This window comes from Sipha flava, unplaced genomic scaffold, assembly GCF_003268045.1.
Source record: "Sipha flava isolate LNK unplaced genomic scaffold, YSA_version1 222_pilon_pilon, whole genome shotgun sequence".
Taxonomy (NCBI): domain Eukaryota; kingdom Metazoa; phylum Arthropoda; class Insecta; order Hemiptera; family Aphididae; genus Sipha; species Sipha flava.
The window spans coordinates 2103639-2118998 of NW_020272853.1; the positions used below are offsets into that span (position 1 = coordinate 2103639).

At 28.2% G+C, this 15360-nt stretch overlaps 2 protein-coding genes across 5 annotated transcripts; one reads left to right on the forward strand and one right to left on the reverse strand.

The window, feature by feature from the left end:
- Nucleotides 1-3926: 3926 nt before the first annotated feature.
- On the reverse strand, nt 3927-7563 carry LOC112683193. The gene is made up of 4 exons (XM_025554101.1): nt 7189-7563; nt 5221-5437; nt 4730-5143; nt 3927-4035 (listed from the first exon to the last, which is right to left on the reverse strand). Exons 1-4 carry the CDS (start codon nt 7336-7338, stop codon nt 3938-3940), a joined length of 879 nt encoding a protein of 292 aa, XP_025409886.1. The 5' UTR covers nt 7339-7563; the 3' UTR covers nt 3927-3937.
- A 4774-nt stretch (nt 7564-12337) lies between these two features.
- On the forward strand, nt 12338-14870 carry LOC112683220 (G-protein coupled receptor 143-like). Of its 4 annotated transcripts, none has more exons than XM_025554134.1 (7): nt 12338-12905; nt 13138-13346; nt 13461-13572; nt 13772-13860; nt 13945-14123; nt 14193-14520; nt 14632-14820. In XM_025554134.1, exons 2-7 carry the CDS (start codon nt 13197-13199, stop codon nt 14818-14820), a joined length of 1047 nt encoding a protein of 348 aa, XP_025409919.1. In that variant the 5' UTR covers nt 12338-12905; nt 13138-13196. The 4 variants fall into 4 exon arrangements, with proteins under 4 accessions (XP_025409919.1, XP_025409918.1, XP_025409920.1 ...); XM_025554133.1 differs by having other exon boundaries at nt 12338-12647; XM_025554135.1 differs by lacking the exon at nt 12338-12905 and adding an exon at nt 12924-13062.
- The last annotated feature ends 490 nt before the right edge of the window (nt 14871-15360 follow it).

The window sequence follows — 15360 nt, forward strand, 5'->3', positions numbered from 1 at the left end:
ATTTCTTAAAAGACGACGCACCCTCGTGTTATTCACACCTGTATGTATTATATTATAATGTGGTATTAAAAGATAATATCAGAAAATAACTTTTAGGGCCGTTCCACGCGAGCCACTTAAGTGTCGCCACCGAAGAGAGATAGTGGCTAACCACATTAAACATATGGTTTTCACATGGAGGTCACAAATTTATTTTTAGTACATTTTGTATTTTTTTTTTTTTTTTGTGTATTGATCATTATTACATGGTTTTAAAATTAAAATCCTATAATTAACCAAGAGCTATTTAGAACAGCGTTTCTCAACCAGGGGTCGCATAGGTCAAAAATAATAAAACGCTGATTTACAAAATGTAAATTCAAATCAAATTTTTACCTAATATAGATGAAGTGATTGACCATATTTTATATCTATTTTGGGAGTTCCGACACCAAAAAGGTTGAGAAACGATGATTTAGAGGATAAACCTAATGTCGATGATTTTTGCTCTTATATTCACGAGGTACTCACAAGAAATACAAAATAACAAAGAGCGAGTGATAACTACGATCCGCGCCCAAAAATAAAAAATATGCATTTTATATCAAAAATTGCTACGCTTAATTTTGTATACTTTATTTACAAAAAAAAAAAAAAAAAAAACTATAAAAACTTCATATTAATTGAATCACTGTTGAAAATAATGTCTAATAATTATATTTTTAAATTTAAAATATATAAGAATTGCATTTGGCAATATTTGGCTGCTACGGTCAGAGTCTAATTAAGAGGTAGTTTGGGAAGGCATAGCTCCAGGGTCGTATTTACGAGGGAATTCCCGGCTCCTGACCCCCCCTCCCAACAGAAAAAAAAGGTTAGTCATAAGTAGAGCGCGGATTTGTATGCACTTAAAAGTATCGAAATATGCCATATGATATGCAGTAAAAATCATGAAAATATGCAAAAAATATGCAGTCAAAATCATAAAAATATGTAAAAAATATGCAGTCAAAATTATGAAAATATGCAAAAAATATGGAAGAATTTTTTATTTATTTAAAATTTATAATTTAACTTATGATAATTAATTACTTAAAAACTTAATAAAAAAAAATGTAGGGAATTTTCTGAACTTAATTTATTTTTAAAATTTTATTTATTATTAAATTGAAAAATCATATGCATTTCAAGTTTATCTTCTATGAAGTTGTGTCGTTTATCGGTTAACATATTTTTAAAGACTGAAAACGAACGTTCGATGTCAACCGAAGTTATTGGGGCATATTTGAAGCAAGTGGTATGTCGATAACCGACTGACACAGCAATAGCGTAAGTTTACGTCGTAATCGATTATTTATTTTATAACTAAATATATATATACGTTTATATAAATTATTATTTAGTGACTATAAAATTTAGTTTTAATTTTTCAACTTGACAATATATTATTTTGTACATTTTTTTTTTAAATTTTCACTTCAATATGCAATAAATTTTGAATTTTGCCAAAATATGCAAAAATATGCAATAATCTCTATATATGCGGAGATATGCAAAAAAAAATTTCACCATTAGCTTTAAATTATGATGATTCGTGGGGATAACTGACAAAAATCCAAAAATATTGAAAGGAAAAAAATATGCAATTGCATAGAAATCCGCGCTCTAGTCATAAGTAACTTGCTATGTAGGTACCGAGAAAGAGAATATTAATTTATATTATGTGTTTTTAATGTTCGATTACCTACAATGTGTATAAATAACTTGGGTTTAGCTTTTGGTTATTTGGATATGTTATAAATAAAAACTACTCTATAAAATCTGAAGTTATTAAAGAACTGGCGAAAAAAGACGTCTGCCTTTTTTATTATAAAAAGCTATTAGTTTGTATTTATAATAATAGTGAAATATAATATAGTATAAATAATAAATCTTATTATTAAATTAAAACTCGTATGTATTTTTTTATAATATTTTAAACTTATACTAAATATTTAGATCCTCCCCCCCCTACAGAAAATACGCCACTGCATAGCCCCCTGAAATATTTAAAAGGCGACAACATTTTTACAGTGATTCTATACAAAAACAAATCGATTTTTCGCATTCTCAATGGAAAATTAGTTTTACTATTTAAGTAGTAGCATATATAATTTACATATATTTAAGAGTATTTTATTAATATACAGTTATTGGTATCTTAATTTGTATGGAGATAGGACATTCAGCCAGAGTACCCACCAATCACTCTCATAAAAGAAAATTGTCTATAATTTATTTAGATAATTAAATCTCGGTTATTTTGGATTTTATAATAATTACAAACATTGTGTAATAATGTACTGAAAAATTAATTGCGAGCGGTTTTATAATGAAAAGTCGAAGACACTTGTTTTCAGTTTTGTACTTCAGAGCTGCAAAATCTTAAATATGGTATTAAGTACACGATAGACTTGAAAAACATAATATGAAAATGATTAATTTTCATCCATTGTGATAAAATCATTAGAGCTGGTTAGTATGTGTAGTTACGAAGTATCATCGCAAGGAATCGCGGATGTTTCGTCCCCATCTAGTATTAAGATAAGACATTTGGCCCTCGGGAATTATATAGATTTATTTTAATTATAATATTTGTATAAATGTGACAGGAATAAATAATCATATATTATTTATAATTTATGTTTACTTAATATAATTGTAACTTTATTATTATTATCATTATAATTGTTTTTTTTTTATTGGTGCATGCCTGTAACCGTTCACATTGTGGCGAGTACGGCTTATGCAACATTCAATTATTGTGGATTTAAATTTGTAGTGCAATTGTGGGTTTTAAAAGAATTCAAATTTTAAGTAAAAAAAAAAAAAAAAAAAAACGATTTAAATTTTATGATTTAAAATTCCGGGGGCCAAATATCCTATCTTAATAATAGACGTTGACGAAACGTCCGTAGACTGGTTTTTTTGACGAGGATGAAACGGTGGGAGCGAACATCCATTTACCCACTACATTGTTTTTATACTCGAGGAATATTCAGAAATATCGCCTTTATCATTTTATCATTCAGGAACACATTATTTCCCGAACTTTCCGGTAGGTACTGGATCCGTATGAAATGAATACACTCTTTTAATGGTTTCTTACTGTAGCACATTTTCTAACGAAGATCAATTACATAAACAGGTTTGTAGCATCATATTTCGTGGTGACGCAACTAAATGACTCATGTGAAACGGGCATTGGAACTGGGCTTTTAATTTTTTACACTTATAATACACATTATTCTACTATTGAAAAAATATCAATGCCTAATAATTTTATGTTGGTATTAGCTATATTCTTTATTAAGATTTTTGATTTAGAATAAAAATATACATTTCTAAGGAGGCCATTTTAAAGTATTTTAACCAAAACAGTGTATTATGATGATTCTAAAAACCCAAGACAACATAGAATTTAAACTGTTGATCCTACAAAGCCTGGTAGTAAAAGTATTTTGTATGGTTATTAGGTCTTACACCACGAAAAAAAAGTTAGTCTCAAACAGCAAAAAAAAAAAGTCTCATTGTTTTAGTGTGGTAGTCAACCAGTCAATAAATAAAACTAATCAGTATCAAATAGGCAACTACCATTTGTACATAATTGGTAATTTACATTAGATATAGTAAAAACTAATATATATATTTTATAAAACTAATATAAGTTTTATATAACAAAAATATTTTATATGTACAACTCTTAAATTTTATAAATTTATTCAGTACGAATGACATGACATTACATTTTAATACAAAGCTTAGTATTTACTGTCTTCAATATCTTATTTAATAATAAATAATTATAATTATAAATATTATGAATAATTAATAAACATAAAACTTAAAAACAAAAATAAAAAACTTTTTCTATGAAATATAATTATACAACCACAAAATATATTTGAATAAAAAATATCTATTTTATGATATTTTTTTGCTTTTTGGCATTGAGCATCATAATTTGAAATATATTTAACTTTTGATCAGCTGGTTTTATTGAGATTTTATTAGGATCTAAATAAAATTAAGAAAAATTAAAAAGGCAAATAAATATTTAAAAACATATATAGTGAAAACTATTCAAGAAAATATCCCATGAGACTATATATATTCTATTTTAGAGAAAATTTGCATGCATGAAGGTGTCAGGTGTGCCTGGACATCTCTGAAATGTTGAAAATGGGGTCCTACAATGTAAGTTTAAGAATAAAGAAGCTGTATTTTAATGATGTTGCTCAAATGAAATGTAATATATCTAAAAATATTAGGTAAAAAATTAATATTTTGTAATAGAAAAAAAATTAAACTACATTTTTATGCAAAAAACTTATTATGAACAATTACAATTGACTGCAAAGGTACAAATAATAAATAATTTAAAAATATATATGAGATTCAAGGAAAACATTTATTGGGACTAAAATACCACAATATTAAATAAAAATTAAAGTTATGTTTATTTAATTATTTATACATTATAATTTACTAAATATATATACGTTTTGTTAAGATAAGGCCCAAAATTATTGTAGGAACTCTTTGAAATACAAGTCAGCGTACGTCTATGACTCTACTACAGATCTACTACTACAGATCTCTACTACTCATCTACATTATAATGTATGATAGAACTGAATCTAATTTTTCTATTAGGTTTCTACATATCCAGTATATAAGCTAAAATAAATTATACTCAATATCAACATACCTGATTTGGTACTGTGATTTAATACATTTTTCAAATCATTATTATATATTAACTTTGGTTTCTTTAATAAATTGTGTTGGTTAGAAAATGGTTCAACTTTCCTTTTTTGTTGTTCATTATTTATAGATAAACATTTCATATTTTCCATTTGATTTTTTTCCTCGGTCTGTGGTACTTGATTTTCGATATAAAGTTTAATTATTGGTGTATTTAATTTAATATTAACTTCATTTTCAACACCTTTAAATTTTGTTATCGTACTCTTTCTTTCATATTTTGCAATGCGTTTTTTTATTTTATCTATAACATTAATCTTTTGAAATAGTATAAGACACTCAGGAACTAAATTTGTAATTTTAATGAACACTCGTTCCAAACTGACAACAAAATCTTTAACAAACTCAACATTCAGACCTAAAATTAATAAAAAGAAAAAATATTAATATAGTTCAAATGTAATAGAGTGAAGTAAATTTTATATATTTACGTACTGGTTATTTCATAATGTTCGAATACATAATTCCAAACTCGTATTAAAAGTTTTATAAGTAATGTTTTAGCATCATCAGTTTGAAGATTTTTGTGAAATATTGTATGAAAAGTCTGAGAAGAAAATCCACAGCTTATATAATCTGTTATAAAATAATTGAGAAGTATTGTTTCCATAGAAGGTGGATTTATGCTTTTTGAATTATGTAACATATGTTTCTAAAAAAATAATTTTAATTTAATACTTAATACCTAAGGTACATTTGAATTTTGTATCATATTAATAACAACAAAAAATTGCAGAAAACTCATTGTAATATAATCATTTCAACTAATGTGAAATGCTTTATAACAATCCTAGTTATTGGATTTAAAAATCTGTTTTTTTTTCACATATTAAATAAATTGTTTTTACAATCTATACAAACGAGCATAATAAATAAATGAGATGACACAAACAAAATATAATAAAATGGGTCAATTAACATGAAGGAGAGAAGGCGTTCAGCAACAGTAACTAAGTGACATTTTTTGTATTATTGAATTCCTATTTTGTTTACTGTTTAAATTTGAAGGTCTTTATCTGGTGTGGCTCCAGGGATCTATTTTATGGGGGGAAGGGGAAGGACAGATCCATAATCGAAAAACTTAAAAAAAAAATCAAATTTTTAATTTAATTTTTTAATTAGACGTCTATTTTTAACCTTAAGTATCTAAAATGTCATATATTTAATTATACGTATAAATTTCTCTACGAGCATTTATTTAACATAAATTGGACAGCCTATCTTTAGTTAGTCTCAAACGAAGCTATGGTTCTACTCTTCGTAGAGTAAAAGTATTTTTTTTATGCTGTAGTGACGCTTATTTGTAAAGTTGCCAATATAGGTATTATTTTTGAATATTTATAGAACTAAGAAAAAATAATTTTACTTTAACCCTTCCACGATGAACACACACATATGTGTAGGTTCGTTAATACCAATTACTAAAATCAATTAATCAGGCAGGACTAAAGATAGTATAGATTTATATACACAATTATGTGTGCTAGTTGAAAACATATTAAACATATTAAAACAAAAATTAAGGCTCGTCGTGAAAGGGATAGGAAACTCTTAAAACTGAAGCGGGCGTGGATCCTTCGGCCCCCTGATTTTTATGTAGTGCATTATTAGTTGTATACCATGGGGTTCTAGTTATTTATCGAAGACATATAGATTGGAAAGCTTGTATAAGTATTATGCTAGTTTTGCTTGACTCCAAATTTGGTTCCGTTAAGACAAAAGAGGAGTTATAATTATTTTATAATTTAAAAATTTATTTTTTAGACTTATTGGATGGGATAGTGATTAATCAGAGAAGGTGTAGGCGAGTTTTGGATTGTTTTCTTTTGTTTTTTTGTATGATATGCCTAAATCGCTTATCAAAGTAAACTCCTAAGTATTAAGTCACATTTTAGATTGGTATAGGTATGTTATTTAATAATAATTTAGGACAATTTTTCATACCAAGACCAAAATTAATTTGAACTAGGAAATTTGTTTTCATTTACGTTGATTTTCAATTTTTTTTTTTTTGTCCAATTAAAAATAAGATTTAGGTGATATTGTATATTTTAAGCAGTTATGTTTGGGTTTATATTTAAAGCTGGTATAGGTAGAGGTATCATAGACATATGATGCTAGAGTTGTATGATTTATTATAGGGAGATATAATAAGTAAATATTAAATAAATATACTAAGGTTGTTTTAAAAGATTGATAATATTAAATGATCTTAATATCTTTTCAGGAATATGTCACTCAAATGTCTACATTTAATACTAAATTAAAGCTTTTAATCTATGAGTATACAAGAACATTAATAAATATATTCGCGAACTGACTGAACGAGAACATAATATACAGTGTCAAAATGTGAAAATATAATCTACAAATTGGAGCATCACAATGAAAAAAATTACTTACCAATAATATAACACAATCCTTTGCCGATAAACTAGTGAGAAAACCACACAGTGGTAATTCAACAGTATGCAAGTTTTTTATGGCTAATATTTCAACATCCCAACATATTTGGTTGAAATCTGTTAGTAAATCTAATTCCTCATTAGACATTATAATAACTAGGTATGGAATGTATAGAGTATACAGAAATATTATGATGTTAAGACCATAGAGTTAAACGAAAAATAGAGATTATCTAGAGCAAAATCAATAACTAATAAACACGACATCGGTAAAATTTTGATATTACGTAGACACCAAATCGTTGCGAGGATAAATGAACGGGGAACTAATAAAAGAAGTCATTTAGTTATATGTATATATAAGATGATGAAATTGTCTACGTGCGGAACAAATGGTAAAAAAAAAGGCGCCAAACCAGAAATCCGTTAACCTATACAATATACTATTTACCTATTCCAGGGTGTCCGGTCTATTGGTACACATATTCTGTATTCTTATTTTTAATTTCTGTAGGTTGGTACGAGCACTTAAAATTCTTAGTTATCATACTGTCACGTCATCATGACTGCTCAGCCACATAATCATAGAGTAATTACTCTATGCACATAATAGAGATGGGCGATTCTAATATCTATTCTTCGATTTAAATCGTAAGTATAAAATAGATTGATTTAAAAATGGACCAAATTAAATCGATTTTTTTTTATTGTTTTTATACAATATATACATAAAAATGCCGATAATTAATAAAATTAATGGAACAAATAATTCGAAAGCGCTTTTGAACAATAGAAAATGCCACTCTATTGCGTATTCAATTTTAACAAATATTTAATATAAGTAGAATTTTATTAATAATTAAACTTCGTGCGAATTCCCTTAACTGACGCATTTGTGTGATCGGAAGTTTTCGTAGTTCCTAAATGGTAATACTTCTCAATACAATTTAAACAATTGGCCGAATAGTGGGAATTCGCCTTAATATTTGATTTTATAATATATAACATATATTATATATAATTACTAGCCGACCCATCACAGCTTCGCCCGTGATTGGTTGTTTATTTTGCCTTCGGACCATGATATGTAGAATTTTTTATTCAAATATTATTGTTTAATGTGATCGGCAAGTAAATACAATAAAAAACGGTTAATGAAAACGGATTGAAATTTTTCTAGCGTTATAATTGATAAAAATAAATACAGATAAAAAGAAATAATTTATGGTTGATAAAGAATTTGATTGAAGTTGATGAAGAAAAAAAAAGAAAAAAAAAAATTAAAATAAGAATTTTATAAGACTTCTGAGTATATGATGTTTTTTGTTATATTTCCTGTTGAAATTAAAATCATAACATGATTCGGGTTCTCAGTTCGAGAAAATGCCACGTATAATTGCCCATGTAAAAAGCACTCTGTACGAAGATGTACGCCAACGTACTTGAATGTTTGACTTTGCGCTTTGTTTATGGTAATGGCAAAAGAAACTTTAACCGGGAATTGAAGCGGTTTGAAAGAAAACGGCAAGTCGGAGGGAATCATGGGAATTCTTGGAATAAATGCAATTTCTCCTTTCACTGGCCTTGTAAGAATTACGGCTTCTATAATATTATTTCGCAACTATTTTATTTGTAATCTTGTACCATTACATAAGTTTGGTGGTTAAAGATTAGGTAATAATGTAATTGGAGCACCAATTTTTAATTTTAGCTTATGAGGAGGAAACCCAGAAGGAGAAAGAGAATTGAGAAATTCTTGTGGATAATGAATAGCATCATCTGTTGATGTAACTGTATCAATAGATAAATATTCACGTGAGTGTCCATCGAATTTTAGAAGGATGATATCATTAATTTCTCCTGTTGTTACATTTTTCGGAGAGATAATAGCTCTTTCACATAACCACTGATAAGATTTATTGAACAGATTAAAAATGTCAGGATAAACTGTAGAAATCAACTCTTCCACGTTATTGATCACCCGTCCAATCGTGTGAAATGTAACCATTTTCATTTTCTAAAGTTCCATTTCCAATTTTCAACAACTGTGCTGGAAAAATATCGTCCCCTCCGCATAAATAAACTCTCATGTTTGTTCGCAAATAAAGTTTTTCAACATAGTTCCATATAGGGGAAGATTTTAAGCAAGCATTAACGACATCAGCTCGAGTACCTTTAGGGATTACTGGTAAGGTTTGACGGAAATCACCAGCGAAAACAAATGTTATGCCACCCATAAACTTATTATTACACCTTAGATCTTTTAATGTTCGATCAATTGCTTCGATACGTGATCTGTGACTCATTGTACACTCATCCCATACAACGAATGAGGTTTCTTGAAGAATTTTTCCAAGAGGGCCATTTTTACGATTCGGACAAACGTATTCTGTATCAAATAATACATTGAACGGTAACTTGAAAGTCGAGTGAGCAGTTCTGCCGCCACTAAGGAGAGTTGCTGCTATACCAGATGAAACTACTGCTAATGCAACTTTACCTGAGTATCTAATTTGAACCAACAACAAATTAATTAGGAATGTTTTTCCTGTACCACCCGGAGCATCTAAAAAAAAACTCTTCCTTGATGATTCATTACGCTTTCTGTAATAACATTAAAAGCATATTTTTGATAATTTACTAATTTTGGTAAATTGATTTCTACAAATTCTTGTAATCAGTTATTATCATAAGAACGCAATATTGAGAATTCAAAAAGATCAGATACATTTTAATTTCGAACAGGTGAGTTCATTCCAAATTCAGTTAAATATTTTTCTGACAGACAAACAACTTTATTTTCTATTTCAATCAAACCTCTATTAAATATTTTATCAGATAAAGTAAATTGCAAGTCATTTAATCGAGTGCGCTCTGTATGAAGAATATCTTCACAAAGTCATTTCTGAACTGTTCCCACAAAGATTGAGGTTCAGACGGTTGGCAGAAAACTACGATTATTACGAATAATTCTCTTAATTTTGAAGGACTTTCTGAAAGAGTTGCCTCCGCTAGAGCATTTCTCCATTGCTCGTCATTTTCTAAAAGCCTAAGAGCAAAACAGGTAGCTTTAAAAGTCGTGTGAATGACTCCATCAAAGGCCTTCAAGCTTTCAAATGAAGTAGGACCTTGTACATAATTTAGTAACAATCTTAAATGGAAGCACTCACTTTGATTTGGGTGAATCGTGTAAATTTTACCAATGGTAGTGTTCATTTTTATTCCTGGCCAACTTGGAACATCTTTTCCCCGTCTTCTCTTTAACCAGCCTTTGCTATCATCCCAGGTATAATAAGAAGGAACTTCATGATAGAACAGTGTGGTCGCAAAATCATCATGTGAAAACAATTCAAAAAATGCAATTAGTGTCGTTTTTCTTGGATTTTCAATAACTTGATGAAGATTATTAGCATTAAAAAAAACACGCTGTCCATTTTCTAGATGAACAGCCAAGTGCTGAACTGTCGGATCTCTATCATGGATTTCAAAATTGAAAATTCTCCAAAACGCTTTAGAAGTACATATGTATCGACTTTTCAAATAATTTGTAATCTCATCGTTTTCACGATTAACAGAAAAAGTAGCTTTATCTGATCCTTTATTAATATATTTACATATGTATTTTATCGCTTTAATCGAATGACAGTATTCTACGTTAATATGCGCATTAAAGCACCTAGATAGCACTGGACAATACGGTAAAACCCAACGGTTGTCAACCACGAACTTTTAATATTGCAGTATAACCTCCATCATCTGGAGATCTCCGTCGGTGAGTCGGATAACCATCTTCTCCAGTTTGAGTATCCTTGACCAATTTGTGAGGGTATTTCTTACTATATTTTCCATTATTCATACATGGCGATCTAATATTTAACTCGCCGCATGGGCCATGAATCATATTCTTGCATACTTTTTCATAAAGTATAGGATCTTTGTCTTTGTTTGGTATCTCGGCAAAAATAATTTTATCAATTTCATCTGGTTAAATTTTCGTTTGTAACCACAAAAGAATGTGGCAGTGTGGCAAACCTCGTTTTTGCCATTCAACACTGTAAACATAACAATTTACATCACCGAAAATATATTTATTTTTTAATAAATACATAAATTTTTTAGTTTGAGATGAAAAACTCTAGAAATTATATCGTGTCTATCAAACGACTTTTGATCTTGAAATAATTAGTTTTTTATTTCCGGCCATTCCGGGTTGCATGTGAAAGTAATAAATTAATCTGGACGGCCAAATTTACGAACATAAGTCATGGCATCCTGATTTTTTTCATGCATGTAACTTGGGGAGCCAGTAAAAGAGGAGGGAAGAATTACTTGTTATCCCACGTTATTAGCATTAATATTTGCATCAAAGTTTTACATACAATTAAATATTAAGCTAGATATTTATAAAAGTACATGATACATTACCATGGCCGTACTTAGGAATTTGTCACCGTAGGGCAACGATAAAAAAAGTTTTATTATACGAAATACAAATTGTTGCGAGTTGAAAAAGATTTTTCTGAAGAACAATTCGTTGCTGATGTATACAAAAGCATTCTAAGTGCAATTTCAACATAAGGATAGATTGTTTTGTAAATCTTTGGATCTATCGATAGTACTCGACCGAGTATGTGTGTGTGTGTGTGTCGTGACGCCGTGATTGGCGATATATATATTTTTTTTGAAATACACTTTATTTGTAAAGAATTTTCACTTCAAAAATATTAGATCATTTAATATTGAAAATATAAAAAATTAGCCACCTTCTCATATTCAGCCGCCCAGGGCAACAGCACCCTGTAGCTCCCCCCTAAATACTGCCCTGTATATTACATAGATTTATAACATGGATATGTTTTTTAGATGGATATTAAGAAGAATTGCGAGAACAGAAAAGCATTATCCTTCTTTAATTACATTGGTTACTAAAATAATACAAGTTAAAGTTTTAACCCGAAAACATATCCATGATTTAATGTTATACATAATTATATGTTACTATAGTTGTTTAAAATTTGGTTAATTTTTTTGAAAATATACAAACAAAAAAAAACTTTTATCAATATAAATTATATAATTTGATTTGGTAATTTTCGATTTCGTCAGTTGGTACTGCTTTTTCAAATTTCGGACCTTATCATTTATTAGGTCCGTATCATTTTTCGGACAAGTGCCAAAATCTCTCTCGGTAGTTACCTGCCTGTAACATCATTGTTCCGTGATATCAATAGACGCCGCAAGACGAAACATGATGTTATTTATTATTACGTAATACACTGATATACTCGTGGTTCAGAGATTCCTGACATCACCGGCATTCTCTGTCACGCCTTATTGGCCTCACCAACGCAATAAGTACTAGTGTAAACTCAAATGTCAACACCAGTCGACGTTTGATTAAGTTCCGTGTAGCTTGTTTATGGTCTTCGGAAAACTTATGTACTTGACGTAAATGAGGTATTAATGGATAGATTAAATTTAATCTACGGGGTTCAATTGTTGAACGTTTACGATACTACAACCGAGTGAGCGGGAAAGGGGTTAGATGCCGGGTATAACATGATAATCGATGAGCCTCCGCCCGCCGCCAAACTGGTTGTGTGGGAGCCGTAAGGTTCAACGTTAGAATAATAATTAATGCGGTGCTCGTAATGTATTGCAATATTTGAATTTTATACAATTATTCCATAACGTACTACGTGAAAAGGATTTATGGTACTTGTATTGATTTTTATTTTTTTTTAGCGTTTTATCATAGTTTTTAACATAGCTATTGTTATTCTAATTAGAAAACTAATTGAATTTAAAACTGTGAGATGTGTTTATGTGATTATCTACTGATTTAAGAAAATGTTTGATAAAAAATACTTATGTAACAATTTTTTTTTTTTTATATTTATTTCCATTGGAAAAATTATTTAATGATCAGTTTTGATTTTAAATGTAGAGAATACAAGAGGAGAAAGATATTTTTTTGGACATTTGTAGAACTTAGCTGCTTCGATCATGGCCGATCCATCTATACAAACATTTTGTTGCCGGAGAGCTCTCGATTATCATCCTGCTTATAAACTAATGAACGAATTCAATACCGACCGTTTTAATATGGTGTGTTTACTGTCTTCGCTGATTGGAATATCTGGGGCTACTTATCAGGTAATGATTGATTTTGATTTTTTGCTCTCAATTCAATATTGCTTATTGCAGATATTTTCTAAATTAAATAAGATTATAAAACTCTATACTTTTTTAATATATTTTTACTTTCAGATATTGCCTAAAATTGAGCTTAAAGTTCCTAACAGATTTTATTCAAATATCATGTGGAGAGGAAAAACAATTATTATGTGGTTAGCCTTAGCAGATTTCTGTGCATCTTTAGGCATACTTATATATTTACATAAATTCTTAGACATAATTTATTTTATAATTTGTTAATAAAACATAATATTCAAGTTATATATTAATTATTTAAATACATAAAGTATAAGTAGGGTTAGAATTATACATTTCCAGACAAATAATCTTATAACATTGAATATTAAGCTAAAAATACCTTAATATTATTATTTTAATTACAGGCATTTTTTTGAGGTCTTGCTTAAAATTGATGCATCATTTTCAGTGGTACGATGGACAACCATATACAGCTACATGTATATTTTTAGCTGTAAGTTTAAATTTATGTTGGTTCTACTAATCTTCTAACTTTTAGGTTTACGTTAATATTAAATTATTTTTCATGTACAAACAGGTTTGGATTCAATATTTTTATATGGTCACTTGGTTGTGGACTTTATTATATGCTGTGGATATGTGGAGAGCGTATCAAGATAAACATTCATATAGAAAATTATATCATTTCGTAGCTTGGATATTTCCTGCAATTTTTACATTTATTGGACTATCAACTCTCTACACACCAAATGCCAAGTATAAAAATAAATATTAATCTAATGAGTTCTTTGTTTATGAGTATAACTGGAATTTTATTTATTTCAGCTGTCACAATTTGAGCTTGAAAGAAAATGTTGTAATGAAATTTTTTCCAAATTACTTTCTTACATTTTTGCCAGTAATTATTGTTATGGTTGTGAACCCTGTGTTATATTCTATATCTACTGGTTTTATTTACCATATTATAACTTCATACATGGCACAATATTCCACAAATGAAAGAAAAATGTTAGATTTATTTAAACAGAGGTTCGCATTAATTAATTTAGGATTTTATTTGTGTTGGACTCCTAATATAATTAATGCTGTGATAGTTTGGACATCTTGGGACGATTTACCTAGTGGGGTAATGCTAACACTTTGGTATCTAATGGTATGTAACTTTTAAATATTACAAAATATGAATTCTTATAGTATTATTTACTTCTAAATATATTCTGTTTATTAAGTATACATCTACTTTATTAAATGATTTTTTTTTTAGGCTATTTTAAATCCCATGCAAGCATTTTTCAATAGTTTTCTATATAATTTGCTTGAACATACAGAAGAAATCTGTCGTAGTTGTTTTGGATCACAAAATCGAGTACAAGAAATTATAGAACGTAGACCGTTATTACTAGCTGATGTAAAAGGTTCGGCAAATTCTAATGGCTATGAAATAATTAAATAATATTATGAAATAACAACTTATAACTGAACTCAAAACAATATTTGATATATTTTTTTAATATTTATTAAATATTAATTGTGTTGTATTTATAAAAAATGTAAGCTGTTTATTTTAGATTATTAATTTTTTTATTTAATTATTCATATTAATAATTATAAAATTATTATACTTATGTTATTTTAATATATTTTATGTTTTACCAAATGGGTACATGTTAGTGATAACTGTGAAAAAAATAATATTTTTATTTTCATAATATTACTTTAAGATATTAATTATTACATTTTTATACACTATTTACTGTTTTATTTGTATTGTACTTATATTTTTTGACACATCAGACTGATAAGAAAAGTGTGCTATTTTTAAAAATACATTTGTATATTTTTTAGTAAAATCTTATTTGTTTTTTTATGAGTATTATAAAAATTAATTATTTCTTAATTTAAAATATGTCTAATAAATATTTATACTTTATTTTCTTATCCACCTTTTTTCTAAATGTTATGTTGTAGTATAGTACAGTAATATTTTACTCCC

Coding starts and splice junctions, on each gene's coding strand:
- LOC112683220 (XM_025554134.1), top strand. CDS start 13,197: ATGGCCGATCCATCTATACAAACATTTTGTTGCCGGAGAGCTCTCGAT. Junction 13,861..13,944: donor CTACATGTATATTTTTAGCT/GTAAGTTTAAAT, acceptor ATGTACAAACAG/GTTTGGATTCAATATTTTTA. Junction 14,124..14,192: donor CTCTACACACCAAATGCCAA/GTATAAAAATAA, acceptor TATTTATTTCAG/CTGTCACAATTTGAGCTTGA.
- LOC112683193 (XM_025554101.1), bottom strand. CDS start 7,338: ATGTCTAATGAGGAATTAGATTTACTAACAGATTTCAACCAAATATGT. Junction 5,438..7,188: donor AGGATTGTGTTATATTATTG/GTAAGTAATTTT, acceptor TTATTTTTTTAG/AAACATATGTTACATAATTC. Junction 4,036..4,729: donor AAATCACAGTACCAAATCAG/GTATGTTGATAT, acceptor AATTTTATTTAG/ATCCTAATAAAATCTCAATA.